Source organism: Vombatus ursinus, unplaced genomic scaffold (genome assembly GCF_900497805.2).
Source record: "Vombatus ursinus unplaced genomic scaffold, bare-nosed wombat genome assembly UNPS02014801.1, whole genome shotgun sequence".
NCBI classification, from domain to species: Eukaryota; Metazoa; Chordata; class Mammalia; order Diprotodontia; family Vombatidae; genus Vombatus; species Vombatus ursinus.
In genome coordinates, this window is record NW_020954579.1 from 2,171,681 (window position 1) to 2,199,462 (window position 27,782).

Below are 27,782 nucleotides of genomic sequence, written 5' to 3' on the forward strand. Positions count from 1 at the left end.
CAGATCAGCACTCTCTGTAATATAAAGGCTTAGAGAATTGTTTAGAGCACTGAGAGGTTAAATTTCTTACCCAGAGCCAAATTTACCTAGTTTGTTAGAGGCAGGACTTGAACCCAGATCTTCCTGACTTCAGGATCTACTTTCTAACCTCTGTGCCAAGCTCCCTAAATAATATAGTAGGAACATTGTGGTCAACTAGGTGGTACAGTGGATAGAGTACTGGGTGGGCTTGGAGTCAGGAAGATTCACCTTTGTGAGTCCAACTCTGGCCTCAGGTACTTACTAGCTGTGTGACCCTGGACAAGTCACTTAACCTTGTTTGCCTCAATTTTCTCATCTGTAAAATGAACTGGAGAAGGAAATAGCAGACCACTCTAGTATCTCTCCCCAGAAAACCCCAAATGGTGTCACAAAGAGTTGGACAAGACTGAACAATAGGAACACTGTATTTAGAGTCATATGAGCTGCATTGAAATCCTAGCCCTGCCACTTCTTAGTGGTATGACCTTGGAAAAGTCACTCACCTCTAGGCCTCATTTTCCTTATCTAAATAATGAGGTGAAGGTGTGTTATTTTTTTCTTTGTTACAATGGAAGGTTCTGAGTGTGGGGTATATTGAGAGGCAACTGTGATATAAATAAAAATAAAAGACATCTTTAAAATTTAAAATAAAATTTAAAAATGATTAGAAAAATAATGGGTCATTGGAGGTTTTTGGAGGGGAGGGTTGTGACCCTAACAAAATCATCATTTTAGGAAGATTAAGCCAATTTTGATATGCAGTGGGAGCTTGGAGATGGAGATATCAATTAGAAGGCTGTTGCTTCAATTGAAGTTGCACTAAATTATCTAATTTTTGTATAGGACCCAAGATTTCACTGGAATAGGAAATTCTGAGTGAGAAAATCCCCTCTATCAAGGCACAGATGAGCACCTGGACACCTGCTCTGGAACTTATGGTCCTAGACAGTGCCAGTATGGACGCTAGGGGGCGCCGTGGATAGAGAGATGGACTTGGATTTAGGAAGACCTGAATTCTAATCCTGCTTTAGACACTTACTACTTGTATGACCCTGGATAAGTTACTTTGTCTCTCTGTCTTTCAATTTCCTCATTTGTAAAATGAGGGGGTTGGACTCGTCCTCTAAGGTCCCTGTTAGCCCCAGATCTATGATCCTGAGGGACATTGAAAGGTCAGATGTCTTACTTGGGATCATACAGGTAGCATGCATCAGGAGCAGGATTTGAACCCAGGCTCAGAGGTGGGTTCACTATCCTCTACATCAGACTGCCTCAGACTAACTTCTACGATGTCTTGAATCCATGGACAGCTAGGTGGCGCAGTGGATAAAGGGCCAGGCCTGGAGTCAGGAAGACTCATCTTTCTGAGTTCAAATCTGGCCTCAGACACTTACCAGCTGTGTGTCCCTGGGTAAGTCATTTAACCCTGTTTGCCTCAGTTTCTTCATCTGTAAAATGAGCTGGAGAAGGAAATGGTAAACCACTCCAGTATCTTTGCCAAGAAAACCCCAAAATGGGGTCATGAAGAGTTATATACAACTGAACAACAAAAGCCCTAAATTCTATAGTCTTTGCTATGAAGGGTTAATAACCTGAAAGCTAGACCTGTTTAGAAATGAGACTCAATTTGCCCTATATTTATTGCCCCTCTGTTCCTCTCTCATTTGTTTGTTGTTCAGTCATTTTCATTCATGTCCAACTCTTTGTGACCCCATTTGGGATTTTCTTGGCAAAGATACTGGAGTGGAGTGGTTTACCACATGGCCTGTGGCCACTGGGTCTGGATGGAGTCCTTACACAGGACCTCAGCCTAGCCATTAACCCTCTTAGTTCTCCCCTAGTACTCAGGACACCAGGCAAGGTCCTTGAATAGCTTGAATAACAGAAGAATGAAGACCCTTTTCCCTCCATGCAGAAAAGATGGGGAGGGTCAGTACTTAGTATAAAGGTACTCTCCCAATCCAGCTTTATCCCCTCTAGCTCTCTAGGCTCCCAAGTTACCCCTTTCCAAAAAACAAAAAACAAAACAAAACAAAAAAAACAAAACCAGGAGACAGACCCTCATCCTGTCATTCAGGGAAACACCAGATATCCTACCCCTCCACTCACTACAACCCTGGATCCAATCAGCTTTTTTCTTCCCCACCCCAAAAACACTAATCCCATGGCTGTTACCATGACAGTAGGTGCCTGATGGGTGGGGGTCGGGGAATGAGAAGAGACAGAAGACTTTAGGGACAGATCAGGGCCAGGTGAGGATAGTCAGGCGGCCACACTCATAGGGCTCCCCCCTCTCACTTATACCCTGTGTCTCTAACCCAATATCTGTTTTCTCAGCAACTACCTCTGGCCTCTGCCCAGTCTGTCTGCGTGGGAGAAAGGGGGAGAGAGTATTTTCCTGGAAAGTTGAAAGAAATAGTTTTCTTGGAAGTGGGATACATGGGAGTATCCCCCATACCATACTTCCTTTCACAGTAGCCCCCCTCGGCCTATAAGGGCATCCCACAAAAGTCCTAGTTTGGGGGTGAGAAAGCCAGGAAGCATCCTTCCCCTTGGGGAGTGTAGGGAACAAAAAAAAAGAGAATAGTTCACCTGAAGGCAGACACAGACACATGAAGAGACAGGCAGCCTTAGAAAACAGAGTCCAATATCCACCTCTGTGCCAGTTACCTGAGGCTCTGGGAAGCTGGTGGTGAGGTGGGAGCCCATAGCTTGGCTTCTTGTCCCTTCTACCAGCCCCTGGGGACCTGGCTGTCCCAGATGCTGGGAGCCGGGAAGTGTGTCAGAGATTTGCGTAAGCTCCCTTCATATTTCCATAAAGTCATAATTACTGATGGCTGCTATGGCAGCTCATTAGAGTGGTGTCTGCCTCCAGGGGCCCAGGGGCACAAGACCTGCCCGGATGGAGGAAAGGCTGAGACATGGGCTGGTTTCTTGGCCAACCCCACTGCCTTCCATCCATAGGCACTGCCCCCACTTTCTGACCCCATTTAGGTAGAATTGCTGACTACCACTGCCCTCCTTCCCAGCACAGAGACCAAGAAAATCAGGAAAAATGAACCACTCAACCCCATTCCCAAAGGATCTCCAGATTTCATGGCTGGGAACACCTAAGTAGAAGTGAGTCATTAATTATTCCAGCCCCAGCATTTTCAGTCCATTCAGAAAGGGTCAGAGACACCAGGGAGGAAGTGAAAGGACTTAAAAGTCTTCTCATTTGAACATCAAATACATCAGGTTTTACTGAGGGGACACAGAGAATTCATTGAGGCCCAGATTTAAGGTTATTTCATCCATCCCCTACCATGCCGAATCAACCTCATCCTCTCCTCCCTTAGTTCTCCTCCAGAAGAAACATCTTAGATAATTCCAGCTTGTTTATCCACCCCTCATGGTGGGCAGGAGATCAATCCTTCTTGTAGTCTGACTGTTACCCATCTTACTGCTGTGTTATCTCCTCCCAAAATGAAAACCCTGTCCTATAACTCATTTGAGTTTCCAGTGGGAATGGAGGGTCCAACCTTATCTGAAACTGGGATATGATTCTGCTGTGGTCCCTCCCTCAGCCTTTTCCAGGAGTAGACGCCCTAACTCCACTCTCTTTCTCTTCTGGGAACCTCAGTCCTCTGGGGTCTGGAAGCATTGAAAGCCGGTATGACATAGAAGCAAGAGACTTGATCCCAATACTTGTTAGATTTGTGACCTTGGGCAACCTCTTTTAGACTGTTTTCTCATTTTCAAAATGTAGATATTTGATCTACCTACCTCACAGAGGTGTTGTGGGGAAAGCCCTTTGTTGACCTGAAAGCACCCTGAAAATGTGAGTTGTTATCCTTATTAACAGGGTCAGACACAAGATTGGGGAGTGGCCTGTCATTAGGCAGTAGCAGCACAGGCCATGACTCAGACACTATTAAAGAAAGACTATTCTGGTCAGGAGCAGAGACGTTTCAGGAAGTCATCCAGTTCTCAAAGGACCTCCAGAGGTCATAGCCTCCAACCCCCTGCCTCAGCTAAGAAGGATACCTGGGGGCTGAGTGGGATATGTTTTTAGAAATTTCCCAGCCTCCCCCTTGGCCATCTGCCCTATGATTTATTTCCATCTGAGAAAGTCATCATGAGATCTAACTAGAATCTCTCTGAGTGCTTGATGATCAAACCCATTTTTTCCCTCTCTCTTAGTCACTGTCCCCACTGGCAGTCCAGAAGAGTGTGGGGAGGTCTTTCTCCCTGCCTGGAGAGGAGGGAGAGGCAAGGAATCCTTTAAAAGGAAGAAAATGAGATAATAGAGCAATTGGGTAGTCCTTGGCAAGATGGTTATAACATCATTCCCGCTGATCACCAAATCCAGGACCACAATCCCACATTCCCACTTTGTCTAGACCAGGATTTTGCCCCAAGCAGGAGAAAAACATAAACGACCCTTCCTGGAAATGTTCAAGCATCTGAAATTCTGGCATTACGGAGGGGGAAGGCTGGTCTGGACAGGGCAGAAAAATCTCCTGGAGGTGTGGGGAAAGGGAGTGACTTTTGAGGATAAATGACTTGAGGACTGGGTTCAGGATAGGCTCTGTTACCCACTCCCTGCCTAATGCTTCTTAGAGGAACAGAGATGAAGGGTACAGGCTTCAAGATGAAGGTGTGTGTGTGTGGAGTAGGGTGGTCCAGAGCCTCCTAGAATTAATCCTCATGTCTACCCTTGCTCTACTTCCGCACTTTGCAAATAAATCTCCTGCCATGGGACTTGATAACCTGAGTGGGCTAGTAGGGGAAGCAATGAGATCATCATGGGTTGGACAGGAGGGGTAGGGGGATGGCAAAGAAATGCTGGTAGTGGGAGGGGAAAATGAGCCTCCAGTAATCTCATTACTATATTCTTCCCAGGTGCCATGTGAAGATAAATAAAACCCCCCCTTTATCCTCCATCTAATTAAGTGCTCCCCAGCATCACATCACAGACAGTGGGAAAGCCATGGGCTCCCCAGCATCACATCACAGACAGTGGGAAAGCCATGGGCTAGAGCAACTGGAGTCCATCCTGACTGGGGTCCACCATTCACTCAGAAGAGGAGATTCTCCCCACACCCCACCCACAGAAATGCCTAGACCAGGGCAAGGAACTAAGCAATAGAGAAAGGTAGCCATAGAGATTCTCCTTTCTCAAGATGACAGTGAAAGGGAAAATTGTGAAGGGAGGATTTGGGGAAACTGGTCTCTAGACAAGTGACAGTCTCAGGAATCCCGAGATGTCAGGAGACTCCATAAGAGGGAGACCAGGAGAGAGAGAGATGTTTTTACTGTTTCTGTCATCTTCCCCTCTTCCCTCTCTTCCCCTCTTCCCTCTCTTCTCCTCTTCCCTCTCTTCTCCCCAATCCTTAACTCAAGGGAACCTACAAAAAAGTCTTTGGTTGGGTGAGGTTTTTTAGATGGATTTGGGGACCCTGCAAACAGGGGTCTGACAGAATTTGACTACTGAGGCCTAAAGAGGCAATGCGAATTTCAAAATTACAAAATGATAATCTGGACAGAAATCCAGGTTTCTTCTCTCTGTTCACCAGACGTTAAACTGGCACGGCCTCTTGCTGGCCAGTTCTACTTGTCTCTTGTCCTTTCTCAAGGAAAGGACTGGCCTTCTCTGTAGTCCAGGAGTAAGTAGGGGTGGTATGGGGTCTCTCTTGACCTTGAGATGAGATAGCCCCATCTTCAGGTGCTATTCCTACTTTCCACTAACTCTCTCCCTTCTCTATAAGAAAGTCCTTCCGTCAGTCTGACCCTCGTCTCTCCTGCTGTACCTCTAATCCATTTTTGCCTCCTATCTATCCACCCTGTCTCATAGCCGAGCAGAGAGTGGAAGATTACCTTGGAAGCCCCTACCTTCCCTCCCCGACCCCTCCTTTTCTTTTTTTGAGGGTCCGCTCCAAATCCCCTCCCACTTTTTCTGATCCCTTCAGGCCCCACCTACCCTATTCCCCCCCACCCTTGTCAGAGCGGCAGCCAATGGCTATTTGCCTAATTTGCATAGTGGAGCGGGGGAGCAGGGAAAAGAAGGGGGTGGGGCCAAGCGACCTCTTAAATCAAAGTTGGGAGGCGAGGACTGGGCAGAGGGGATGCCAAGTGCCCAGGCAGGGGCTGGGGGGAGGGGGGTGGGGGGCGGGCTCAGAGGACAGTGGGGCCCGACCGGACACAACCCTGAGCTCTCTCCTTCCATCCCTCCATTCCTTCATTCCTCCTTCCCTCTCCTGCACAGCATCCTCTGCAAACCCTCAGTGCCTGGGGGTCCTCTCTCCCCAATCTGCCTTTAATTATTCATTTATTTAATTGTCTTCCTCCTGGCAGGGCAGCCCCAGAACTTTCTCTACCTGCAGAGCAAATTAGGGTATTTGCTCGGCATTTTTAGGGGGGGAGGGGGAAGGAGGGTTCCTCTTGGATTGATTTGGGGGAGGCGGTCAGGCTCGAGACCTTGGGAAGAAGGGGCTATAGGACCCCAGTGAGAATCTTCTTTCTCTTTCTGCCTTGCCTCACTCGCATCTATACTAGCCCTCCTGCCCAGCCTTTGCCCCCCGCCCCCGCTACCCCTTTCACGCAGCACCCCAGCTGCGGGACCACGATCATGACCGAAATGAGCGAGAAGGAGAACGAACCCGAGAACGCTGCAGCTCACCCCTCTTCTGGGACTGTTTCCACCCTCCAGGAAACCAAGGTAACTTGGGGAGGGGTCGTGATTTCCTCCCCTCCCTTCCCATTCCTTCTTTCCCGCCCTGCAGCTCTCCCCTCCTCGGGCCGCGGTCATTGCCTCTGTCCTACCCTCTCCTTGACCTGGGCTTGTTTTGTCCCCGCACTGCCGCGACACAGCCGGTACAAATAGCGGCCCGGGTCAAGAACGGGTCGCGATAGCTCGCCCCTTCTCCCACCACCACCATAGGGCGGGCGCTGTCCAGCGTAATCTTAGAACCTCTCAGCCTCTAGAGAGGACCAGGCTGGGAGCAAACTAGAAGGGGAGGGAGTAACTGACCACACGCTCACGCGTGCGCGCGCGTGTATACACACACACACACACACACACACACCACACCACACCACACACACGCCACATGTGCACGCGCTCATGCACAAACATACATAGACTGAGACATGCTTCGGGTCAGTTGTCTCCCGACTCGTCTGGGGAAAGGTTGTAACTCCCCTTTGTTGGAGGGAATCAATGTAGAGCCCGGGAGGAGCAGTGAGGTGTGTGTGTGTGTGTGTGTGTGTGTGTGTGTGTGTGTACGTGTACGTGTACGCAGGCGTGTGTTTCCCGGGGATATAAGTCTCGGTGTGTAGCCTTGGCTCTCTTTGAATGTGTGAGGCCCTGGGGTCGCTGTCTCACTGGTTATGCCTTCCTTCTCTGCGTCTCTCTTGGTCTCTCTCGTTCTCTATGTCTCTGTCCAGCTGCAGTCTCTGAGGCGCCGCGATCCAGGAGGGGAGGGTTGCAGGGGGAAAAGGTCCTGGGTTCGGGTCCTTCTGACTGCTGGGTTCTAGGGGCTGCGGCAGGGCTGAAGGCTTCTCTTTTCTTGGGGGGTGGTGGAGAGAGAGATAGGGGGAGTGGAGCAGTGACACTAGCTGTCACTCCCTCCAATTTCCCCTTTTCCCCACCAGGTATAGGAGAGAATAGACAGAAAAGCCATCATAATTAATGTCATAATTAACCCTAATTATTCATGATTGTTACTCGTGGGAATAACAAGTCAGTTGAACAATGAATGAATTATCCCCCAGTGAAGGATGGCGGGGTCCTCAGGAGCATTAGACTTGGGTACAGAGAGACAGCTTCACGTCGATGAGCTCCAGCTCGGATCCCGCGGAAATTTAGCCGCAGGCATTCCCTGATAGCATTTGGATAGAAATCTCTGACTGGGTAAGCGAAGTGAGTATGCACGGGTTAAGAGACCACTCCCCTCTGGCTAATAAGCCCCCTTTCCTTTAAGCCTAGTGTAAACGTCTGATTTCCCATCTTTAGTTTCTCCAGACTTCTATTCGTGTCTATTAGAAATATTTAGGGAGGGAGGGAGAAAAAAATAGCAGAAAGGGGCTGCGGAAGGGGGTAGGGAGATGGTGCCTAATTCCTCTGATACCCACACCGGTCCTGAAGTTCACCCCTAGGGTCTGGGGGCCTAAATCCTTCCCTGAACATCTTATGTCTTACCTCCACCCCCCACTTACACACTTTTCCCCAGACAGAAGAGGTTAATTCAAGGTCAAAGTCAACCAGTGCTAAATTCACTTAGAGGAGGAAGGCAGTGCCAGCTGGCTAAGAATGGAGAGACTATGCCCAAAGACGAGGGCCACCCTAGAAGACTGAGCCAGTGGGACCCAAGTGTCCAGACTTCCCAGCTCTTAGGGCCCCCATATACCTTTGACCTTCTCACCCACCTCCAGGGGTGGGGATTGGTAACCCACCACTCCTAACAAAGGGTTAACTCAGCCTGGGGAGAAATAGGTGTCAGATCAGGAATGTTGGGGAGGGGGTCCAATTGTACTATTGGAATATCTGTGAGTGTCTTAGAGCTAGAGGGAATAAAACTGGGGAGGGGAGAAGGGTGATAGATAAATCCAGTCAGAGGTAGTACACCAGGGTACCAATCCTCTCCCCATCTCTCCCTCCTCCCTAATTACCTGGGGAGATACTTATTCATAGGTCCCCTATCTCCCCAGATCTCAAAGTGCTTATCAGTGGAGCCCACCCAATTCCAGTCATCTTTCTCTATCTAAAACCTGTCTCCCCACTCCCCTCCTTTCTCTCAGCAACCCTGGGGCTGGGGTGGGCGGGGATACTCCTGCGGTATCACTGCCACCTCAGCAAGTTGACCAACCTGCAAGCTCAGCTTAGGGGGAGGGGAGGGAGAGGAGTCAGCTGATTCAGGCTGCTGTCCTTCCCCCACCCCCCACCCCCATCCTGAGGACCCTTCTGAAAACAGTTCTACCTCCAGGATAGGGAGAAGAGCTGGAGGTCTGGTCTGGGCAGTGTCCCCTTACCTCATCCTGTCTGTGAGGCTACCTCATCCTCTGGGCCCCTACCTCATCTCATTACTCTTGTGAAAGACCCTAGCCATGGGAAGATGACGCTTAGCATCACCACCCTTCCCCTCACTGTGGTTGCTCAAGATAAATGCTCCTTCCCCCTTAGTGGAAGTAGGCAAAAAGGATGAAGAAAACTTAGTGTATATGCCCCAACCTAGCCTTGAGAGTGGGAGATAACTTGAGAGACAGCCACAGAGGCTCATTTATGTCCCTAGGGTGAGAGGGTGTGGCTGCTGCCCACAAAGCTCTTCTTTCACGTCTGGTACTTGGAACTGGGCAGGTACAACAGAGTGGGCTGAGTAACTGGCAGACACTGATGCCAGTATTTTAAATCCCGCTTGGCATCAATTCATGACCCATATAGGTACAAAGTACCAACCTTGACATCTTCTCCCTGGGCACCCCCCCCACACATCCAGATGATAGACCTAACCCATCGGTGACTTCCCTCCTGCCCAATTTGCACTGCCAACCTGCCCACTTAGGGCCGGTAGTGAATTTCAGACGTGTCTCCTCTTCTTGTCCTCACTCCCAGAGCCGAGCAGCTGAAAAAGGAAATTGCCTCTGACATGGGACATCCCCACCCCCTCACCCCACCATCCTTTGGCTTCATCCTCCCCAAGGAAAGGGGACCCTTCTATGCCAGCACAGCCATCTGAGTCAGCTGGCACCGGTGCCCACTACCGCCTACCCTGCAGCTGCTTCGTGCCCTTTCAGGAACTGGGGAAAAGGGAGGAGTGTCTTATATGGGGAAAGAAAGAGATGGACGGGGAGATGTGAAAAAGGAGAGAGGTGGAAAAGAGCCCTATACTGGGAGTCAGGAGGCCTAGGTTCTAGCTTGAGCCATGCTACTAACTAGCTGGATGATTTGGAGTGCTAATCATCATCATCATCATCATCATCATCATCAGGTTAATGATAATGATTAGCATCTATATCACACTTGAAGGTTTGCAGAGGGCTTTATAGTAATTATCTCATCGATCCACTTTCCCAGAATGAGTTTCAGTTTCCTGCTTTGGGAAACAAGAGGGCTGGACAAGATGATCTCTAAGGTCCATAAGAGGCAGTTTGGTATAATGGGAAGAGCTTCTGGCTTTGAAGTCAAGGGACCTGGGTTCAAATTCCACATCTTACTACCTTGTATGACATTGGTCAGTTGAATTAACCTCTGTAGGCCTTGTTTGTCTCATCTGTAAAAAAGAAGGAATTGGACTAGATGGCATCTGAGAGCCCTTCAGTCTAAAAGGTCTTTGCTCTTGCCAGCTCTTACATTTTACCCTTCTCCATTCTAAGATCTCTTCCAGCCCTTGCAGTCTATGTACTATGGTCAGTTCCAGCTCTGACATCTACGTTGTTCTCAGTCTGGAAGGGTGGAGTGGGTGGGCAGAAGAAGCAGACCAAGTATTTTCAGTCCTCCAGTCACTTGGCTGGAAGGAGCCAGAGAAATGCCTAGAAGGTTCCAAGATGCCTGATAGGCAGTTCTGTCAGCTACTTCAAAGTGGTATCTCCCCCATGCCAGGGAGTAGGTCCAAGGGGTGGTAAGGAGAGAGAAGACAGAAGCTTTGACCTTCTGCCTCTTGGCTACCCTTACCCAAAGCTTCCACCCTCCTGCCTCCATGGTGAAAGGAAAAGTGCTTCTATGGCAATAGGGATGAGTCACATCCAGGCATGTCATTCCCACCCAGGCTGGACTGAGAAGACGGGTCTTGGTTTAGAACCCAGAAAAATGCCTGCTGTGGGCAGTGGGATCAGACATTTTTGGAGCAGGCAGGCACTAATCCAGTTGGCAGGGAGGCTGCCTCCTGCCCTCCAGCAGCTCCACTCAGCACTGGGTTGCCACCAGCTCCTCTCTCCCTGAGGGTCATAAGGCACACATTGCCTCGCCATCTCAATGGCCCTCCTTCCTGCCCTCCTGGGAGCAGGTGCCAGTGGTCTGGAATTGGGACAGCCCCTTCTGTACAATCTCTGAGGGAACATTTTGTTCAGGAAGCTTTCCTCCAGGGACCAGGAAGAAACAGATTCTAACAGAGTTGTCCTAGGGGCACAAGTGAGCTGGCATTGACCATGCCAGGGTGGAGAGTGACAAGCCACTCTCTCCCTCTTTACCCCAGGGCCTGACCTGACCAAGCAAGATATGTGGCAAAACTCCAGGATAGTTCAGAACAATTCTGGACATAAAGATTGGGTACACCACTCCCTCCAAAAAATTCCAGGGCATGAGGAAGAGGGACTCTCAAGTATCCCTGGGCACCCCATCAGAGATGGTTCTAGAGCTTATGATAATATTCTGCTCCCAAATGACATCGTTCGAACTCTGCTGAAATGATTCTATGTACTGTCACTACCATCTCCCATCTCCAGAGCGATCTTGGGGGCCCAGACTCTATTATCTGCTCTGCAGAGGCAGAGACCAACAATTCTATCCAGGAAGCCAGGGTTTGGAAGATGTTCCAGTGATCCAGTGATGCCAACCACTGGGGAAGCCAGACATCCTGCAGAGTTCAGGCTTCATGATTGGCAGCTGTGGGTCTATCATGTACATCCTCCCAGACCCCCATCTTTCCCTCCTGTTGTCCTGCAGAGGCTGGGGTGGCAAGAGAGGCTGTGTCTGTGTTCTCCAAACCAGCAGCTGCATCCACTCCTCCCCTGGCAGGGCTGGGAGGTTGGCAGCTGTGGTACCTTATGCTGTCCAGCTCATCATCTGGGAGCCTTGACTAAGGGTGCCACAGACTCTGTGCCCATATCTTCATATCTCTCTGGGAAGGTTGAGTCAGGCAGAACATTGCCAGGAATGGGACCGTGAGATGGATGTAGGACAGCGAGGGTTCTGGGCTTCTCACTAGGAGTGGGAGGGGAAGTGAAGGATAACTTTCTGGGGTTGATGCTGGAAGCAAGGAATGTATGGATTTATGAAGACTGAAAATCAACTGGATTTAGAACACCAGGTCCTGATCTAGAACCTGCCTGCCTCCTCTCCTTTAGGCTCTAGATTCCCAAGTCCAGTCCTGAGCCCCAACATTGATTTGTTCAGTCATTTCAGTCATATCCAATTCTTCATGACCCCATTTGGGATTTTCTTGGCAAAAAATACCGGAGTGGTTTAACATTTCCTTCTCCGGTTCATTTTACAGATAAGGAAACTGAGGCAAGGGGCAGCTAGGTGGCACAGTGGATAGAGCACCAACCCTGAAGTCAGGAAGACCTGAGTTCAAATCTGGCTTCAGACAAACACTTGACACTTACTAGCTGTGTGACCCTGGGCAAGTCACTTAACCCCAATTGCCCAAACAAATAAACAAACAAAAAAAAAAGAAAAAAAGAAAAAAGAAACTGAGGCAAACAAAGTGAAGTGATTTGTCCAGGGTTACACAGCTAGTAAGTGTCTGAGGCCAGGTTTGAACTCAGGTTTTCCTGACTCCAAGCCCAGAGTTCTATCCACTGTGCCACCTAGCTGCCCTCTGACATTAATTAGTATTATCAATGTGGGCTTTGGTGCTTTGGGTTGTGTGTGTGGGGGGGGTGGCACTACTGGATATAATCAAAGCCTACCCTTCTATGAACTCTGGTCCCCTATGACCATGGCGTCCTCTCTTTCAGCTTCAGCGTTTCAAGCGCTCCTTGTCCCTCAAGACCATCCTTCGAAGCAAGAGCGTGGAGAATTTCTTCCTTCGCTCAAGCACTGAGCTCAAGTGCCCAACGGAGGTGCTGCTGACCCCCCCCACCCCCATGCCACCCCCCTCACCTCCAGCCGTGTCCACTGATCCAGGCCTGCCCACCTCTGCCCGATCCCCTTGTCCAGTCCAACGTCCCTTGGCACCTCTCAAGCCCCTGAGGACCCACAGCTTCCAAGAGCATGTCTTCAAACGTGCCGGCCCCTGTGAACTCTGCCACCAGGTTATCGTGGGTAGGTGCCTGGCACTGAGATGGGCACAGGTGGGAGTGCCAAGGTGGCGCAATGGAAGGGTGCACAGCATGGATCTGCCTCCTTTACAGTCCAGTTCTCCCTGGCCCTCCAATGCCAACATTGCCTTTATGGGACATGAGGTGGGGAGTTCTCTCCCTGCCTCACATAGCTGTTCTCTATAATATTACCTCCTACCCTAAGTAACTCATGGGTAGGTCCTGTCCATCCAGGAGGACAGACATGAACAGAAGCTTCCTTGTGACTGTGCCTCCCATCTTTATTTCCATCCACCCTCTGCCCACTATCATTCTTTCTATTCTGCCAACCAATGTGTATGTGTGCATGGAGGGAGCAGGGAGGAGGAGAGACCTTCCTCCTTGTCCTCCATACTCCAAACTACTCTCTAGGCAACTCCAAGCAGGGCTTACGATGTAAGACATGCAAGGCCAGCGTCCACCTCTGGTGCTCTGAGGAAATATCCCACCAGCAGTGCCCAGGCAAAATGGTGAGCAAGAGTCCATCTAGACTCTTTCCAGTTGACTACTATGTGCCCATCAGTACCTTGGAGGGTACTGCATCTTCCTCCCCCATTGCAAAGAGCTAATTCCTTGCAATGGGAGACACCAAGAAAGATCAAGCTTTCTGTCCCTTATGATGGCACTGGTGCCTCTCTCCTCTTTCCTCCTTAGTCCACCTCTTTCCGACGCAACTTCAGCTCCCCTCTCCTGGTGCATGAGCCACCCCCAGCCTGTGCCCAGGAGCCTCCACCAGCTGGTAAGCACACATCTAATTCCTATTCCTCCCAGATGATAGTGAGCAAAGCTGCCTCAGGCTTCTAGACTGGGGAGTTAATGTCTTCTTGTGGTAGGGGATACTGTCTCAGGAAGAGTGGCCCCTGACACTGCCCACCCAGGGCATTGTACCATCTTTTAAAATGTCCAGATGCTAGTGTCCGTGGATCTAGATTTTAGGGAGTAAGAAGATTCCTAAGAAAAGATATGCTGCTAGGTCCCTGAAGGTGCAAACTTTATAGGTGCCAGTGGGAAAGTGGATCCCGTTTATGAGACCCTCCGCTATGGTACCTCCTTGGCATTAATGAACCGTTCAAGCTTCAGCAGCACTTCGGAGTCCCCCACCCGAAGCCTGGTACAGACTTTGGCCCAGGCATGGGGGAAAAGCATGTGGGGGAGGAGGGACTACGGCTGAGGTCCACTGGGGGGAGAGGCATTAGGAATGGCACATATTAGGATAGAGAGATGGGGCTATGAGGTCCCTGAGGGAAGATGGATGGGGGCTAGAGCATACAAGGAAAGGGGGGGGGGGGGGGGGGGACACGGGGGGGGAGACACGGGGGGGGGGATTGGGGCTGGGAGACTAGGGAAAGAAGGATAAAGGCTGGCAAACACTGAGAGAAAATACTGGGGCACACTGGGAGAGAGGGTTGAGGATTCCACCTCAGCCTTCCTTCCTTTCTTTCCCTTTCCTTGTCTATTTCCCAGAGTGAGCGAGATGAATTGGCAGAGGATGGGGAAGGTAGCATTCGTAGCTCAGAGGAGGGTGCCAGTGACAGTGGTGAGTGTGAAGAGGGCATGCCAGTGCCAGGGGATGGGGGCCCCTCCTCTCCCAAATCCTTACACCACCCTCTTCTCACTCTTCTAGTCTTTACATCACCAATTGAGAGTGAGGTGACAGGCCCTGAGGAGAAAAGCCCTGGACAGCAGCAGGTAAGGCCCTGTGCCATTTGGGTATAGATGGGGGGCAGGGGAACAGTGCCAGAGTAGGCTTATCTGAAAAATGAGGTGGTTGGACTAGGTGGTGTTTAAGATTCCTTTTTAGCTCTAAAATGTTAGGCCTCTCATCACCAATTCACTGTACAACCTTCAGCAAGCACTTTCACTTCTTGGGGCCTCAGTTTCCTTTTTTTTTCCTTTTTGGCTAGGCAATGGGGTTAAGTGACTTGCCTAGGGTCACACAGCTAGTAAGTGTCAAGTGTCTGAAGCCAGATTTGAACTCAGGTCCTCCTGACTCCAAGGCTGTATCCACTGTGCCACCTAGCTGTCCCTCCTCAGTTTCCTTTCAAAAAAAAGGTCTCGAGTTCCTTCCATCTCTGACATTCTGCAGTTCTCATTGAATGAGTGCCCCTGTAGGATGCCAGATTCTGGCTTTGAGTTAAGTGTTCATCTCTCTACCATGACACCCCAGGCTTCCAAGGGCACCATTCGGAAGGACATAGGCCCCATGTATTCCTACGTTGCTCTCTACAAGTTTTTGCCCCAAGAGCATAACGACCTGGCACTACAGTAAGTGTCTTCCCAGAGCCCCAGAACCTTGATCCTTCCCTCTCCCCAGGGTGTCACTTTCCCTGATTGGGCATGGGCCTGTAGGTGTTGGCAGTGCCAGGACACCCAACATCACCACAAAGATGCTGAACAAGCTCCTTCAGTTGGGGAGGGCAGCTGGGTGCCACAGCTCGGGTCAGGCGGGGGACAGGGAGGGGTCCTTCCCCTGTCCCCAGGGACTATCCCGGGTCTGCTCTTCCCCCAGGCCAGGAGACCGGATCATGCTTGTGGACGATTCCAACGAGGACTGGTGGAAGGTGATTAGGCTGGTTGGTGTTGAGGAAGGGGAAGTTGGGGAGGGGATCCTTGTGCCCCTTTCCATGCCCAGCCTGAGGGGGAAAGGATCAAAGGAGAGGACAGAACCGTACAGAAGCTGCAGGACCCACTGCAGCACATGTCACCCTCTGAGCAGTGTCCCCAACTAGGTTCCAAACCCCGGCCCACCAGCACCACCACCAGCCCAGCCTGGGCATCTCCCACCTTCCCAAGTACCCAGCTTCCTCTTTCATCTTCTTGGAAGCGGTCCCTGTCCACTCCTACCCCCAAGTATCAAGACGGTAAAAGTTGGTTTAGAAAATAAAAGAAAGATTAAATTCAGCTGGAGCTGGTGACATGCTGCCTCAGGGCCTGAGGTCTGGGAAACAGAGTGAGAATTGGAGGTGAGCTCATTGGGTTGGAGCTGAGGTCGGGGTGAAGGCCTGCCCCCACCAGCTTCACTGAATTTGTTGGACAGGGCAAGATCGGAGATCGCGTTGGCTTCTTCCCTGCCAATTTTGTGCAGCGGGTGAGACCAGGAGAAAATGTGTGGCGGTGCTGCCAGCCGTTCTCTGGGAATAAGGAACAGGGCTACATGAGCCTCAAGGAGAGCCAGGTGAGTGGCCTGGGGTGCTCTGCCCTCCAAAGGGTGAAAAGAGGCTGGGTAAAGGAGACAGAGTTAGGGATGGAGGGCAGGAGAAAGCTCTTGTATGGTGCCAGGAAGAGAATCCCATCAGCCTTAGAGTGGGGAGAAAGGCAGGTGTGCAGAGAGGGTCTTCTCCCTCCCACCTATCCCTCTCCTCAAGCCTAGAACAGAATTCTTGCCTCAAAGATTGGGGGAGAGGGGAGGAAGCAGAGGCAGGCAGAGTGAAAGAAATGACTTCAGGCCAGCCTGGATCCTCAAGACAGTGAGAACCCAAAGGTAGAGGGTCTAGGTCCCGGGATATATGCTCTGTGCCCCTTTCAGACTGTTCCATTGCACACTCCCCCCACTCCAAGCCGCCATCCTAATCTAAGGCTGCCAAACGTCTTGCTCTTCCTCACTCTCCCTGCTGGAGTAGGGAGGGAAGCAATAGCTATGGAAGTAACTACAATGGGAAAGGGGGGAAGTCTATAATTATTTGGGCTCTGTACCCACCAGTATCTCACCAATGCAATGGGCAGCACCACCCTGCCTGGCTGCTTCTGAGCACTCAGCCCTCCATCTTTCCTACTCAGATCTGCGTAGGTGTGGGCAGAAGCAAGGATGCTGATGGCTTCATCCGAGTTAGCAGTGGCAAGAAGAGAGGTCTGGTACCTGCTGATGCTCTGACTGAGATCTGAAATCAGCACGGCAGGCACAGAAGAAGATAGTGCCCCACCCCTAGGAGATGACCCAGACATCAACTCTGCCCCCTTGTTCCCGGCTTCTGGTTCCAGGGAATGCAGCAGGGTCTCCTTACACGTCTCCCTGCTCACTTGCTGCCATGCTGCTGGGCACCACTCAAAATAGACACAGATGCTCTACAATCACGAAAGTTTTGTGTCTCCTCTGGAGGGCAGGTTGGAGAGCAAGTTAAGGGCAGGGATCAGCTACCACAGGCAGGTCAGCCCCCATGCCAAGGTGCCAATTCTTGCACCCACCAATGCCCTGCTGCCACAACGAGTCAAGCCCTGGGCAGATCTGTCCTCCAGGGATTGCTGTGACTTCTCCCCAGAATCCTCCCCTTTCAGTTGCATGCCTTGTGCCACCTTCCCCCTTAGCCCAGCCTGTGTGTGTGTGTGTCTGTGTGTGTCTCTCTGTCTCTGTCCATTTGGGCATGGGGGAGGTGTTGGGGGAGGGAAAAATGTCCCCTTCTCCTGGGCCCCTCTCAACGCCCACTCCCCCCCTCAGGGTTTGAAGGGGGTGGGAGATATGGGAGGGCCTTCTCTGCTTCTGTGGTCCTGACTGCTGCCTCCCCAATATCACCGTCTCTCACTCACTCAATTCTCAGGAAAGTTTCACTGGTCTCTCCCATAACTTGAAACCTGGGCTGGCAGAGGAGGGGAGGGATCAAGGAGAAAGAACCAAGATTGTTCTCTTGTTTTGGGGGAAGAGAAAATCATAGCTGGAACAACCAAGATGGGGCCTTTCTTCATTCCACCTCTAGGGACTCACCCTCACAACTGGGGAAAGAATAGCCCAGCTATGTTCTGAACTCTATCCAAGGCCAGAAGATCCAAAAACTGGCCCACCCTATAGACACAGCTGCTCCAATGAAAAGCAATCCAGATGTAACAAGAGTAAACCATAACATGCTTTTTGTTATTGGGAATAGCTCTGGTGGCTACAAAATACTTATAAATCTACCTGTTGTCTGGGGCCTGACAAGCCCATTTCAGGTAATGGGAGACAAACCCATTGCCCAGATCAGAAAACTGATGACAGTTTTATTTTCCTGATCCACTTTTCTCTCTGGTCTCCCCTCTCTTCTATTATCTGGACAACCCTGTAAGAGCTGGAATGGGACAGTTGGAAAAATCTTCTCAATAGGGTGAGCCCAAGTCAAAGCTGGGGTGGGCACAGGGAATAAGAAGGCACTTTAAAAAGAGTCCTGTCCAAGGGCTGAATGTTTCAGGTGTTCCACCCCCTACTCGAGATAAGGAGCTGTATTCCTGATTGTTCCCCCTGCACTCTTGGCAGACCCCTGGGGTAGGAATGGAGAATTGGGAGACAGATGTTGGGAGGAAATTGAGACTCCCAAGGAAGGGAAGAAGTGTAAGCACCCCAGACTGAAGGAGATGCACTGTGGGGCCTCACCTGTGAAGACTGCTCCTCTTTGGCCCCAACTCCCCAGCCCCAAACTCAGAACCTCGTTCACCATGCCAGCCAATGCCTCCCCCACTCTGGGCACAGATCCTTACCCTAAGACCCTTGCCTCCCCTCCTTTCTGCTGTTCACAGATTTGGGGTGGGGAGAGGCTGAAGCCACACTGCCCTGTTTGCTGCCACGAGGCTGCCCCAGCACTACCCCTCTGGGGCAGGCACGATGCCCACTGTACATACAGGCTGCATGACAGGTCTGACTTGGGCGCTGCTGGGCCCCCAGACCCACTGATTAAATGTACCTGTGACCCACATGTGCCTTCTGTGTTTCTGATTGGCTGCCTTAGGGGTGGAGGTGGGATGGGAGGAAGGAGGCAGGGTCTGAGGGGAGGGAGGCAGATTTGGAGGGGAAATGTGAAGGTCAGATAAACATGAGAGGAGAAGGGTAAGGGATGGGGGACAGGCAGGGGCTAGAAATTGACACTGGGGAAAAAGGGTTAGGGGGATCCTGGAAGAAGAGCTGGGCAGGAGCCAATATTGGGGGAGAAGGGTAGGGACTGATGAAACATTGGAGAGAAGGGGTGGGGTAACACAGACTAAGTGATGAGAGGTGGTGCCCAGACCTTCCCTTGGCTGCCTCCCCAGGCCATGTCTACAGGGACCCCAACCTCAAAGAGTATCAATTTCTCCTGCAAAAAGAAGGGTGTGATAGAGTGCAAGTGAAGGGGGTGAAAACATCTGGACCTAGGTTTCTTAAAACTTGCAGTGGCCAGGGCACACAGCCTGTAGGGTTGTGGGACCAAGGGGTGGAGAGTGGGGTGAGTGGGGGGATAAGGGTAAATGGGAATCCTCCCTCTTGTTGGCCAATCTGACTGCTTTACTATTAATTAAACCCAATTATCGAGGGCAGCTGTGAGCTCATCAGGTAGGGCAAAGTACGAAACGTCTCAGGCAATGTCCAAGCTCAGCTGTGCTAATGAAGCCCCAAATCTGGCCCCTTGAGAAGGCAGGGCACATGCCTCCTAATGGCCAGTTCAGAACTGACTCTTGCTCTCCTGCTCTTTCTCATTCTCTCTCTCACCCCCTTACACTCTTTCCTCCCCACCATGACTCTGATCCAACACTGTCCCTCAAACCCCACCCCATTAATCATGAGAAAGAAGAGCCTGGAGGAGCTGACAGTGACGTGGGGCAGCTGAGCCCCAAGAGATGACTCAATCATGCCCGTCATCGGGCCATGGCACAGCAGGGGGAAGGGGTGCTCCCGTCCCCTAGCTCCAGCCTCAGCCCGCCCACTGGCTCTGCAAAGTTGACTCCCCTCCGCCTTTCTGAGCCACGTCATTACTAAGGCGAGTGCAGGGAGCTATTTATAGCTGGAGTTGTGGGGAGGGGGAAGGGACAATGCTAACGGCCAAGCTGCCAAGGTTAGAGTTGGCAAGGGGTCCTGCCAAAAAAGCACAACTGTTGCTCCCCCCACCTCAAATATACCTCTTTGCCCCTGGTGCCAGTCCGACCCTGGGTTCTGCAGACCAGGCAGGGCTCCCACCATGTGGCTGGGGACAGGATTGGCTTTACCCAAATCTGCACACCAGCACTTAGTCCCTGAAGGGCTTTTCATTCCCGACAATAGGACTCTTGCTCCCCAGGGAGGCACGCTGACTAGTCTGGCACCAGGCCCCTCAGAATTCCTTCTCTCACCAATTCCTCCTTCCTTCCTCCTGCCACCTTCACGCCATCACAACAGAATTTTTACAACCAATTGCTCCCGTGTGTGTGTGTGTGTGTGTGTGTGTGTGTGTGTGTGCGCGCTAGCATAGTGGGTTTTGCAGGGAAGGCTCTTGCAGGTGCCTAGAGGTCATAAGTAAGAAGGAAGCTGCCCTCTGAGGCTTCGGGCTTGACCTAAGCCCATACTCTCCTTCTACTATGGGGCTCTACCTGGAGAAAAGGAGTCCTTTTATTTTTTGTTTTTGTTTTTCTTTTATACCACTGGGGTTAAGTGACTTTCCCAGAGTCACACAGCTCGTAAGTGTCAAGTGCTTGGTCTGAGGTCAGATTTGAACTCAGGGTCCTCCTGACTCCAGGGCCGGTGCTCTATCCACTGCGCCACCTAGCTGCCCCTAAAGGGAGTCCTTTCATCCAGTCAGTGGGGATAAACACTCAAGCTGCACAAAGATAGACAGATAGACAGACAAACATACATGCCAAACTAGACAGATCAACTTGTAGGCAAACAAAAGACATATCCATAGACAAGAAGACTGACAGGCCCACAAAGACTAAGACAGACAGATGGAGATCCAGAGAAACACAGACAGACTCAGATCCAGATGAGCACAGACACAGAGACACAGAGACAGAGCTGGACAGACAGACAGACTCAGAGACTGCCAAAGACAGGCACAGACATATACATAGACAGACACAGAGATAGAGCTGGAGAGACAGGCAGACTCAGAGACAGATCGATGGCAGACAGACAGACAGTCATTGGAGTGGTTTGGGGGTCTCCTGGGACCTCAGTTTCTCTCTCCGTTCCTTTCACTATATGGCATTGCTCCAGCTTAGCTTTATGTGCACTCACCACCCCTCACCCCCACTGGAAGGCGGGGGGAAGGGGGAAGGGCCAGCTGGACTAGGTACCTCTCTCCCTGTCCATTCTCCCCCTCCCTCCCCCAGCTTCCACCCCACTAAACACAGCAGTTTTTCCAAGAGGCTGCACTGCTGACTTTGCTTTCTCAGCTGGTGGGAGGTGGAGAGGGGAGGATGCCAAGGGGGGAGGAAGAAGACAGTTGCTGGGCCCATGTCAACCCTCCCACCCTTGTGCCCATTCTTGTGCAGGTCCCATTGGCATGGAGAAGGAGATAAGCACCAGGCCCAGTGGCGTGGGAGCCAGAGAGACCACTCTAGCATGTCATCCGCACTCGGCTTCTCATGGTTCCCTCTGCCCTGTTTAATCTAACAGGGAAAGGGCTGCAAACAATAGACAGGCACACAAGCAGACTGAAAGATACACAAAGAGGAACAGAAAAACAGTGACAGACACCCTCAAATCCAGGCTCTGATAGGGGGCGCATGTGGCACAGACACCCTCCTCCATCCCCAGGAAAGGCCTGGGGTATTCTTACCATAAAACCTGCAGCTGGATAGAGGGAACACAGGCAGACATAGGGACACAAGAAGAGGGACCTATGGGAGGATAAAGGTGAGATCCCAGAAAGAAGAGAAAGGGGAGGAGGGAAAGAGAGGAGACACAGACACACCGAGAGACAAATATGGGGGGCAGGGAAGGGAGAAAGATAAAGCAACTGACCATGAGAGACCTGGGCCAGGGAGGGGAGAGACAAAGAAGTGGGCTTGAGAAGGAGGAAAGATAGAGGCGGATATGAAATCCTTGAAGGAGAGGAAGAGATGTAGGGGTAAGAAGGGGACAGGAGTAGAGAATAATGGGGAGCAGGGAAAAGAGAGACAGAGGCAGAGATATACATCAGAGGCCAAAAGGGAAGAGAGACAAAGAGGAGGAGGAACAGGGAGAGATGTAGAGATGAAGATGAGGGACAGAATCAGAAGTAGGAAGAAGAGGCTGTAGAGAGACAGAGCGAGATGGGGTTAGGCAGGGTTCAGAAGGGACAAAATGAGGTGGACCCCTGAGACCTCAGGTTCCATCAGGGCTACCCCAATCACCCACCCAATTGCCTTCTCTCTCCTCATTTTGCCCTTTCACCTCTCCCATTTCTGTAACCAGCTGTCCTCCCACCTTGTCCCATGAGTGGGATTGACTTTGGGGGGGGGCTGCACAGAGATCAGATCCTATTACCTAATGCCCCATTTCTCAGAGCACTGATCACTCTGATGCTTTGGCATTGAGGTATGGGGTGGGGTGGATTTGGAGTCAGAAGAAACTGTGTGACTTGTAGAATGATTCTTTCAGGCCTGGGAAGGAAATGAGCCTTTATTAAGTACCTACTATATGGCAGGCATTATGCTACTTAAGCTGTTCACAAATGTGATCTTATTTTATCTTCACAACAATCTTGGAAGGTAAGTGCTATTATTATTTCCATTTTACAGTTGAAGAAAGGTAGACAGAGGTTAAATACTTGCCCAGGATCAAGTGACCTGCCCCAAAGGGGCAGAACTGGGAATAGACTCTTCAACTAAGCTGGGGAAGTTAGGTGTCAGCAGTGTGCTGGACCTGGAGTCAGGAAGACCTGAGTTCAAATTCAACCTCAGACTCTTACTAGTTGTGTGGCCCTGAGCAAGCCACTTAACCCTGTTTGCCTCAGTTTTCTCATCTGTAAAAAGTGCTGGAGAAGGAAATGGCAAACCACTGCAGTATCTCTGCCAAGAAAACCCCAAATGGGATCACGAAAGGGAGATTGAAAATGATTGAAGAATGACAAAAAGTGAAGCCTCAGACTCCTGGTCCAAATGAAGAGTTCCCTGGCTGAGAAGGGGATGAGAGTCCTGGTTTGGATATGGAACTGGAGGAAGGGAGATGTTAAGTTTGCACCCTGTCCCCATCTCCCCTGAGGTCAGGCCCTGCAGATGCTGACAGCAGCTGTATAAGGTGAGCCTCTAAAAACTAAACCTACCTATCATGGGCACTGAATACTCCTTAACTTAACACAACCCACTGCAAGGTGGGGTTAAGGCAAAGATGAGTGGGCAAAGAGAGGCACAGGACATTTAATGGCAAAGTAGAAAGAGCACTGAATTTGGAGTCAGCGGGCTTGGATTTTAGACTAAATTTTAGCTATGCTATTTATCACCTGAGTTACCCTTGGAAAGTCATTTAACTTCTCTGCTGCTCAGTTTCCTCATCTGCAAAAGAATGCATTGTGTTAGATGACCTCTACGGTCATCTTCCCAGTTCTGAATCCTCTGAATCCTCCGAATTCCCAGTGATAGCAGGGTTGGTAAAGAACAGAGAATAGAGGGGCAGCTGGGTGGTACCATACTGCACAGAGCACTGGCCCTGGAGTCAGGAGAACATGAATTCAAATCTGGCCTCAGACACTTAATAGCTGTGTGACCCTGGGCAAGTCACTTAACCCCAAATGCTGCCCCCCAACACACACACACACACACACACACACACACACACACACACACACAGAAAGTAGAACAGAAGTGAAGGGACCTTGAACTGGATTAGGAGGGCAGCTAGGTGGTATATTGAAGAGTCCTAGATTTAAGAGCCAGGAAAAGCTGAGTTTGAGTCCTGCCTCAGACCCTTACTAGCTGTGTGACCCTGAGTAAGACAGTTAGCCACTCCTAGCCTCAGTTTCCTCATCTGTAAAATAGGAAGAATAATAGCACCTATATCTCAGAGAGCTGTTTTTGTGAGAACAGGATGAGAAAACATGTTCAGTGTTTTGCAAACCATAAACTGCCACATAAATGAGAGCTAGTTATTAGGAGGAAGAGGAGAAAGGCAGAAGTGGTCACTAGCATGGGCCAGTGAGGGAGCACTGCCATCTCCTGGCACCAGTGGGAACCCCATTTCTGCACCTCCTTGCCCAGAATGAGAAGGGGGGGGAATTGAGGCAGTAAGCCCTGGTTTCCTTTGTGCATATGGTGGTGGTGGGTGTTTCCAGATCATCTCTGCATATTTCCCCTCTCCCCACGTGTTTTTAGAACCTGATTACCATTTGGCCTGAGCCACCACATAGCTTACTCCCTGCTTCCCTCAGACACCTCCTCTCTACCCTGTCCCCAGCTCAGGAAATTACTTCATTTTTCTCGAGGCTCACTCCATAGCTTATGGGAAGAAAAAGAAATAAGCATTTAGTGAGCAGCTACCAGGTGAGCATACTGAACATATGCTGGGCACTGCGCTGTCCTTTTTACAAATATTGATCCTCACAACAACCCTCGGAGGTAGGTGCCGTTATTGTCCTCATTTTTATAGATGGGGAAACTGAGGCAAACAGAGATTAAGTAACTTGGCCAAGGTTGCACAGCTAGTGAGTATCTGAGGCCAGACTTGAACTCAGTTCTTCCTGACTCCGGGCCCACCGTTCCACCAGCTGCCTCTGAGGCAAAGGGATTCGGGGGCTGGGGAGGAAGAGAGGTCTGGTGGTGAGAGAAAAGAAAGAAATGAATATAAGGAGTTAATACAAAAGACAGAAAAAGACATTCCACTTATGGAATACATGAGTGAGCTTTGGTATCAAAATACAGATATTTTTATTTAATTTTTTTTTTTAAGAAGTGGGAGAAAGGGAAAAAAATAATTGGATAGTTGATGATGTCACTAATCCTCAACAACCCAGCCCTGACCCTGCAAAGACAGGGACCCCAGGTATGGCAGAGACCAATCTTCTTCTATCCCTAGCCCCCCTTCCCACTTCTTCTTTTCTTAACAAGAGGGCAGGGAAATTGATGTAAATAAAGAAGGAAAAGGCCAAAGTGAAATTCCTGCTCAGTCCAACGCCTAAAGATTGGCCCACCCAGTCCTGGGAGCTCAGACCATATATCCGTAGGCTGTTGCAAAGATTTCTCTGTCCTGTCCAGAAAGAGGAGAGAGTTAGATATCCAGGCTGAAGGCATGGGTATCCTGAGGCAGAGAAGACAGAGTCAAAGGGGAGACTTAAGGAACAGAGATGCTCATGTGTCAGCCCCACACCTCACCAGGATTATATCTTTTTTGAAGTAGTCTTTGGCATTGGTGGCAAAGGTCAGTGAACAGCCTGGGACCTGAGGCAGCAAGAAATGTCAGCAACAGAGAGTGGAGATAAAAGGTTAAAGCTCTCCCATGCTGAGTAATGAAGATAAGAATTTCTCTTTCCCTTTCTCTTTCTCACATGCACACACACAAGGTAGCAAGGAAGGGGAACAGGGAGATCATAGATAGGCAGGACATTTACACCCCAAACCCAATGCTACACTCCTGAACACCTTTTCTAAGCACTCAGAAAGAGCCAAATGCCAGAACTATGCTGACTCCAATGTACTCAGACTTCTCTTCTTAAGGCTGATCTGTTCACAGCCTGGTTACTCACATGGGGTGGGGAAAAGATGTTAGAATTCTTTTCATATTCTGAGCCTTCCCAACTTCTGCTCCCCTACTCATAGGGAAGAGGCATGAAGACTCCTATATTTATTCTCTCCCAAGAAGGGGGAATGGACAGTATCTTATTTTTTCCTTCCCTCCAATCCCTTCCTACCCAAGCCTCAACCGCATTCCTTACCTCATACACTGCTCTGCTAGGCCATGGAAATGTAGTGTAGTGGGGTCAAACTCAAATAGAGATATACATAAGAATCCCTATGGACATTTATGGACTTAGAAAACCACATATTAACATTACCTATGTTTTGATGTATTTTTATTTTGTTAAATATTTCCCAATTACGTATTTTTTTAAAGGCAATTAGGGTTAAGTGACTTGCCCAAGGTCACACAGCTAGTTAAGAGTCAAGTGTTTGGTCTGAGGCCACATTTGAACTCAGGTCCTCCTGACTCCAGGGCCGGTGCTCTATCCACTGCGCCACCTAGCTGCCCCTCCCAATTATATTTTAATCAGGCTCAAGTCACACTCTGCCACACTGTTGGCAGGCTCATGAGGGTGTTTGCTACCTATGGTATAGTGGATATAGTCCTAGACTTAAGAGTTAGGACAATGTGAATTTAAATCCTCCCTCAGACAATTGCTAGCTTTTATTATCCTGAGCAAGACCACCAATCTCCCAGAGCTTCGTTGGTAAAATGGGGATAATAATACCTACTATATAGGATTGTGAGGACCAACTGAAATAATACATATAAGTGCTACATAAAAGATAGCTATTATTACTATGAGGTTCTGAGAGCTTTTCCCAATGAGAATCCTGAGGGACTGAGCTCCCTAGAGTGGAAAGAATGAGAAAGTAGAAGGGAATAGGCTTATTTGGGGATATCTAAGGGAAAAGAACGGGGTGGGTACATACTGACTATTCTGGTTGTTTAGGGTAGGACTCAAGGCTCAAAGGTCTTTTTAACCACTCCCAAAGAGTTGGGGTTTTTTCTGCTGTATCTCCTGACCCTAAACATTGTGGAATACAGGCTTCTTTCTCCACCATTTTTGTTGCAATACCCTCCTACACCTCCGTTTTGCCCATGTTGTAGTTAACACACTTCTTCCCACTGGTGCCCTTGGCACAACAACCTCTTCAGAGTGGGGTGGGGGAAAGAACAGGGAAGAATAATTGGTTGAATACACGTCTCTCCAAACGGGGAAGGCACCACTAATGTCTGCCCTTACTTGGACCAAGGGCTCCATCTCCTCCAGGAAAGCTGAGGAACCCAGTGAAGACCTAGGCTGGGGAGAGCAGTGGCAACAAGGCCTGACTAACTGCTGGCCTCCATAACTACAAAACTAGCCCCTCTCCCCATCCTTCTCAAAGCTGCTGTAACCCCATTACTTTTAATTGGTCCTGATCACCACTTTGCCCAGCAAACCAACCTTCCTCCTCCCTTAATGAAAGAGGTAGAGGATGTCTAGCTTGGGAAGTGTTTCATTAGTTATTCTAAGGATAAAGAGCACCAGTTCCCATAGGAAGGGGTTGGAAATAGAAGGGAATATGAGGGATGGCCCCTGAAGCTCTGTAATCTGGCACAAACCACTTCCCCAGGTGTGGGTCTACTTCCTCAGAGAGTCACAGATTTATAGCCAGAAAGGACCTCAGAGATCAAGTCTAACCCCCTCATTTTATAGATGAGGTCAGTCGTTTTTAGTCCTGCCCAACTCTTTGAGACCCCATTTGGGTTTTTCTTGGCAGAGACACAGAAAAGGTTTGCCATTTCCTTCTGCAGTTCATTTTACAGATGAGGAAACTGAGACAAACAGGGTTCAGTGACTCACACAGGGTCACATAGCTAGTGTCTGAGGCCAGATTTGAACTCAGGAAGATGAATCGTCCCAACTCTAGGTCCAGTGCTCTGCACTATGGCGCCATAGATGAGGAAACTGAGGCCAAATAAGCTATTTGATTTTCCTTAGCGACACATAGCTAGTGTCATGGGTAAAATTCAAATGCAGGCCTTCCTAACAATACTCTACCGCTGCCCTGAGCTGCCTTCAAAAAATGAACTTCATTCTATCTTGTCTCTGATTAAAACACAGAGATATGGGTGGGAGCTGAGGGATGCTGTGCAAATAGAGATCACAGCAGGAAGGGATCTGAAAAGCTACCTAGACTGACGCCCTCATTTTCCAGATAAGATTATACAGGGTAGTAAGCAATAGAGGCAGGATTTGAACTTTCTTTCCATTCACCTGTCACTCACTCAAATTTTTCACCCAATCTAAATCATGGTAGATATAGTACATTGATCCCCTGTACCCGAATCCTCTTGGGTCATCCTCCCTCCTTTCTCAAAGATCTCATACACACACACACACACACACACACACACACACACACACACACACACA

At 49.9% G+C, this 27,782-nt stretch overlaps 1 protein-coding gene across 3 annotated transcripts; it reads left to right on the top strand.

Annotated features, from left to right (window-relative positions):
- The first annotated feature begins 6,464 nt into the window (after nt 1-6,464).
- Nucleotides 6,465-18,663, top strand: STAC2 (SH3 and cysteine rich domain 2). Of its 3 annotated transcripts, none has more exons than XM_027873145.1 (11): nt 6,465-6,721; nt 12,679-12,985; nt 13,393-13,490; nt 13,675-13,759; nt 14,019-14,131; nt 14,485-14,557; nt 14,645-14,709; nt 15,188-15,285; nt 15,530-15,581; nt 16,058-16,195; nt 16,798-18,663. In XM_027873145.1, the coding sequence occupies exons 1-11, from the start codon at nt 6,632-6,634 to the stop codon at nt 16,900-16,902; spliced, it is 1,224 nt and encodes a 407-aa protein (XP_027728946.1). In that variant the 5' UTR covers nt 6,465-6,631; the 3' UTR covers nt 16,903-18,663. The 3 variants fall into 3 exon arrangements, with proteins under 3 accessions (XP_027728946.1, XP_027728949.1, XP_027728948.1); XM_027873147.1 differs by lacking the exon at nt 6,465-6,721 and adding an exon at nt 7,867-7,915 and having other exon boundaries at nt 16,798-18,662; XM_027873148.1 differs by lacking the exon at nt 15,188-15,285 and having other exon boundaries at nt 16,798-16,882.
- The last annotated feature ends 9,119 nt before the right edge of the window (nt 18,664-27,782 follow it).

What these genes read in the sequence shown, in the direction of transcription:
- STAC2 (XM_027873145.1), top strand. Translation starts at nt 6,632, where the DNA reads ATGACCGAAATGAGCGAGAAGGAGAACGAACCCGAGAACGCTGCAGCT. An exon ending in CCACCCTCCAGGAAACCAAG is followed by an intron (nt 6,722 to 12,678) that starts GTAACTTGGGGA and finishes CCTCTCTTTCAG; the next exon opens with CTTCAGCGTTTCAAGCGCTC. An exon ending in CTGCCACCAGGTTATCGTGG is followed by an intron (nt 12,986 to 13,392) that starts GTAGGTGCCTGG and finishes ACTACTCTCTAG; the next exon opens with GCAACTCCAAGCAGGGCTTA.